Source organism: Malurus melanocephalus, unplaced genomic scaffold (genome assembly GCF_030028575.1).
Source record: "Malurus melanocephalus ecotype Western Australia unplaced genomic scaffold, MMel_1.1 scaffold_681, whole genome shotgun sequence".
NCBI classification, from domain to species: domain Eukaryota; kingdom Metazoa; phylum Chordata; class Aves; order Passeriformes; family Maluridae; genus Malurus; species Malurus melanocephalus.
Genome location: NW_026623913.1, coordinates 80,361 through 85,500, shown reverse-complemented (window position 1 = coordinate 85,500; position 5,140 = coordinate 80,361). Strand labels below are relative to the sequence as shown.

The 5,140-nt window shown below is 59.5% G+C and overlaps 1 protein-coding gene across 1 annotated transcript; it reads right to left on the bottom strand.

Moving 5' to 3' along the window:
* Positions 1 to 330: 330 nt before the first annotated feature.
* Positions 331 to 4,811, bottom strand: PROM2 (prominin 2). The gene is made up of 15 exons (XM_057384041.1): positions 4,743 to 4,811; positions 4,599 to 4,662; positions 4,323 to 4,482; positions 4,049 to 4,201; positions 3,559 to 3,682; positions 2,947 to 3,038; positions 2,786 to 2,870; positions 2,536 to 2,682; positions 2,356 to 2,427; positions 2,189 to 2,281; positions 1,647 to 1,727; positions 1,366 to 1,434; positions 1,133 to 1,222; positions 917 to 1,023; positions 331 to 831 (listed from the first exon to the last, which is right to left on the bottom strand). Exons 1-15 carry the CDS (start codon positions 4,752 to 4,754, stop codon positions 768 to 770), a joined length of 1,413 nt encoding a protein of 470 aa, XP_057240024.1. The 5' UTR covers positions 4,755 to 4,811; the 3' UTR covers positions 331 to 767.
* Between the last annotated feature and the right edge of the window lie 329 nt (positions 4,812 to 5,140).

Below are 5,140 nucleotides of genomic sequence, written 5' to 3'. Positions count from 1 at the left end.
CCATGAACTCCCCTCAGTCCCCAAATCCCCTGAGCCATGAACTCCCCTCAGTCCCCAAATCCCCTGAGCCATGAACTCCCCTCAGTCCCCAAATCCCCTGAGCCATGAGCTCCCCTCAGTCCCCAAATCCCCTGAGCCATGAACTCCCCTCAGTCCCACCCCTCCTCAGCCCTGAAGCTCCCCTTGGCTGTGGCAGCCCCTCAGCCCCAGAGCCCCGCTGAACCCCTTCAAACCCAAAGCCACGGAGTCCCCTCAGCCCCAGAGCCCCGCTGAACCCCTTCAAACCCAAAGCCACGGAGTCCCCTCAGCCCCAGAGCCCCTCCAAATCCTGAGAGCCCTTGGCCCCAGAGCCCCCAGCCCTGCAGGTTCCCTTGGCCATGGCACCCTGTCAGCCCCTGAGATCCCACTGATCCCCAGAGGCCCCCCAGAACTGCTCCCTGGGGAGAACGGGCRTACAAAGGAATTGCAGCAGCTTTGGCTGGGGAGGGCTTTAATGTCACACTCTGCCCAGAGCTGCCCAGCCCCCCAAGAAGGCCTCGGAACAGATGTCAGAGGGACTCCCATTTTCAGGTGCCCCGCACTCGGGAAGGATGCCAGACCCCAAAGGACACCGAGGAAGAGACGGCAGAGAGATCCAAAGGCCTGTGAGATGTCAGAGGGATCCAGAGCCCTGCAGTGCTTGGGCACAGGCTCGATGGGAGCTCCTGGAGAGCAGGGCATGGCTTTGTGGGAGCTCCTGGGGGCACCACACCCGGCAGATCCCCRTCCTAGAGCTTTAGGGCCGTGACCCGCGGGATGTGGAAGGGACAAGTCTCCTCTGACCCTGTAGAGCTGTAAAGGAGAAGAAGAAAGTCTGGAGGGGCTCAGGGAGGAGCCCCYATCCCCTGCACCCGTGTCCTCCCAGCCCACTGCTCACATGAGGCGGTTGCGGATGGGGCGGAAGTGTTTGGTGAGTCTGACGGCCAAGATGATGTTGGGGATGAGGAAGAAGGTGCAGCATCCCAGGCTGAACCAGAAAGCATTCTGCAAGGAGAGGGCACGGGGCTGAGCTGTGTGGGGAGGGGGAGCCCCAGGCTCTGGGGGRGCTCCCATAGCTCCTGACGGGACATCCATGGAGGGGTGAGASCTTTACCCAAGGCTCTGCAATTCGGTCACACAGGATGACTCGCCCRTTGTCCAGGGCCGTGGCAAGCGGCTGGCACGAAGCCACGTCCTCCCTGAGCTGGAACAAGAAGCAAACACAAGGCATCAACCCACTCCARGCTCCTGGGATGCATTTTTCTGCCTCAGTTTGGGGCTTGTGTGAGGGATCCATGGTGACTCCTCAGCCCCAAGAATCCCCATGGGGTGCAGCRGAGCACTCACCGTCTGCCCGACCCAGTTGAGGTACTGGCTGAARTACCGCAGCGCCTTCCTGGTGAAGCAGCCGAGCTCCTGGGCAGAGGAAAGGCAGCATGGAGGGAGARTGCTGCATTCCCTGGCCCCAACCCCCTGCTCCCAACCCAGCCCTGTGTTTCTGAGCCAACCACTGCTGGGAAATGAGGGCTGGAGGCTCCCAGTGCCTTCTTGCAGCTCCCTGTTTTTACTCTTTCCTTCTGGCTGTGGGGAATCTGTACCCTGYGATGGTTAATCCAGCCTTGGCTCACCTGCCGGAGGATCTGCTGGGCTTGCATGGGCAGACGGGCTTCCACTGAGGCCGTGGTGGCCAGTGTCCTCTTTACCTGCTCCTGGGGAAACACAGGGAGGGCAGAGCATCCTTAGGGCCCAGAGCAGTGGGATGGGTGCCCAAGGGGTTCTGGGAGCAATGCTGACCTTCAAATTGGGTCTGGTTGCCAGGAGGCAGGAAAAGAGGGATGCTCCCYGAGCAGGAAAACCCCTTTGCAGGGTGATCTCTGATTTGCAACAGCAAATCTCATCACTAAAATAGACCCATTCTCCTGGATGGCATTTTCCCTGGCTCTCCCATCACCCTGTAACTGTTTTTTTGTGGCAGATGGGACCCATGGGGCACTACATGTTTTTGGGGCTGGAAGAGTTGTGTGAGTACCTTGAGCTGTGGTGCCAAGCGGGAGAGGAACTGGACGCTTTCCCCCAGCCTTGCCTGTGGGACAGGGAGGTGAGAAGGGTTCAAAAGCCCCGTTTTCCCCTTCAAGGGGACACCACTGCCACCAGCCCAGCACGAACTCACCACTAATGCCTCCTGCATCTGCACCRTGGAGTTCTGCATCTGCCACAGYGCCTGTGCCTCAGCCCCGAGCCGCYKGGCCACTGTGCTGTTCCTCTGCRGGGTGACAGCAGGGTGAGAATGTTCCCATGGGCACGGAGGGGTTCTCTGCCGCCCGCTCCACCACTCACCTGCATTTTCTGCAGCCCCTCAAGGTTYCTCGCCAAGCCAGGGAGGCTTGTCTGAACCACGGGATTTTTCATCTGAGGGAAAACGGAATTTTGGAATTTTTGAAATTCCAACATTTTGGAAGCCAGGAAGGCAGCCCTGGTGTGGGACATGTCATGCAGCTCCTCCCAAGCATCGCTCACCTCCTCCTGGAAGCGCCCATAGTCCACCTCATCCACACCACTGCGGGCRAAGGTCTCCAGGTCCTGCCTGCCCTCGCTGCGGAGGAGCCGGATGTCTCCCAGATGTGCCCTGAAGTCACCCAGGCGTTTTTGGAAATCGGCCATGTACTGTGAGGGTCAGACAAGGGATTCTGCAGGGTGCCCAGTAACCCCAGTAAAACTCGCACATCTTGGTGCCGTTACAGAAGCATTGGCTGGAGCCAGCCCTCACCTTGGGGGTTTTTAGATGCTCGTTCAGGTCATAGGACCTGTCAAGCTGCAGCACCTCCCACAGCCCTGCACCASTCTTGCACTCCCTGGAAGGCAAAGGGATGTTGGCAGAGTGATCTCAAATCTGCCCTTGCTGCATGGAGGGGCTCTTGTGGCACCCACCGGTACATGGAGGTGAGGTTGGAGTCCCTCCTGAGGTTGAGCTGGCGGGTGAGGTTCATGGACGGAGGGAGATTCCCAGGGGTGTCAATAAACTGTGCCAAGCAGGAGGAAAAAGAGGGTCAGGGTAAGGCACAGGCATTCCCAGCAGTGATTTTGGGGGTGTTCTGTCCTTACAGGTGCATCCTGGGCTCATCCTAGCCTGGACTGATTTTGCCTTTGTTTGTACATTCCCTACTGCAGAGCCTCACCAGGCATGTTTGAAGGGACAGCTCCATGCTGGGACCTGCTTGTGGCACTGCCATGGGAAAAGTCCTGATCCCATTCCCACTCCTCCAGTCCCTCTCTCAGCCCCATCACACCATGCTGCCAGCCCCAAGTACCCCAGGGATCCCAAGGACCAGGAAACAGCAATCCTGMAGGAATTCTATTAACAGCACAAGGGCTATTCCCAGATGATGATACAAATCCAAGGAGCTAATCCCAAACTTAATCCCCTGATCTAGGATGGGGCTTTTCCAGTCGGGTTTAGGGGCAAGACACAGAGCTTTGGAAGTGTTTTGGTGCACACAAGCAGAGATTCATGAGGCGATGRACGGATGTGTGGCCACCCACCTTGTAAATCTCCTGGTTGACCCAATTCCTGCAAACCAGTGTCTGGATGTTGCCCCCAACCAGGAAGGTGACAAAAACCAGGAGRATGAGGAGCCAGGAGAACAGGAAAGCCAAGCCCACGCCGCTGAAAGAGGGAGAAGAGGTGCTGGCGGCTGCTTTGCAGAGCTGAGCGGGCAGGAAGGGACCTGCCCGTCCAGCTGCAGCCCCGCAGCTCCTTCCCGAGCCTGGGCACGCCGGGCTGGGAAGGGCCCTGGGAGCGGGGTGTGCCGGGGCACAGCAGCTGCCAGATCCCAGGGAGAAGCAGCTCCTTCCAAACCTGCTGGCGCAGGCGGTGGCTTTAAAAGCTTTTCTGCTGGGATGGCTCCCAGTCCCTCCCTTGGCTTTGCCATTCTGGTTTGTTTTTTGGGGCTTTTTTTTTGGGTTTGGTTGGTTGGTTGGGGGGGAGGGGGTAAGATGGAATAGTCCCCGCAGCACCCAGAGGGACTCTTACACCAGGAGAAACTTGRCACCGGCTTCTCCTCGGCACTCGTGGTCGCTGGGGTCCTTCCGCTTAGAGAGCCCGTACACTCCCAGGGCCATTCCCATCACATTGCAGGCGAGGACGAGGAGGATGATGGAGCACAGCACCATGCCTGMGATCCACCTAGAGCAAAGATGAGCAGGGCACAGCCTCCAGATGCGGGGCTGAGGCACCTGGGGCTCAGCAGGGGCTCAGTGCCCTTCTCTGCTGCACCTCCTGCACCCCGTCCTGCTCCCAGGGTCACCTGTACCGCTCGAACAGCTCCACCTCCCGCAGGTACGGCTGGCTCCGCTCCTCCACCTTCACCAGGGCTTCGCTCACGGGCCGGGTGTAGTCAGGGAGGGGGAAGCTGTCAGCGATGGACTGCACTTTCTCTGCTATGCGGGCCAAATCKTCCCGCAGATCTGCAGGACCAGAGYTATGCTGGAGGGGTGGATGGTCCCTGCATCCCATCCCATATCCCCAAATTGGGATTCACCCCATGGAGGGTGTCCCCACTCGGTCTGGCAGCCCCACTCACCCTGGATGACCTGTGCCATCCTCTCCACGGCCAGCTCCGGGATGGAGTTGAATGTACCATTGCCCTGCAAGGAAAGAGGAGATGCTGAGCAGCTGGAGCTGCCTGCAGGTGCTGGACTCTGCTGCTTCACCCGGGCCCTCCAACCTGGCGAATCATCTCTGCAAAGTCACTTCGGGGCAGACCATCCAGCWCCTTCAAAACCTTCTCCACGGATGGCACCTTGGAGTGGAAGAAGGAAGCCGTGAACCCCGGGGCAGCTGGTCAGTGAGGTGATGGTGAAGGTAGGAGACGAGACCCCATCCCCACCTTGTTGTAGTCGGCGCCCAGCTCCAGGCTCTGCGCCCTGCCCAGGACGCTGGCACAGGACGTGCAGCGTGGGTCGTCCAGGAGCACGACCACCCGGTGCCTTCGCTCCCGCAGCACCGGCTCCAGCTCGGCCCGCGCTGCTGCCAGCGCCCGCGCTGTCCTGTCAACRATCTGTAAATGGTGCAGCGAGGTCTGTAGGTCTTAAAGAGAAAGACCAGGGCTAGTTCAAGCTGCTC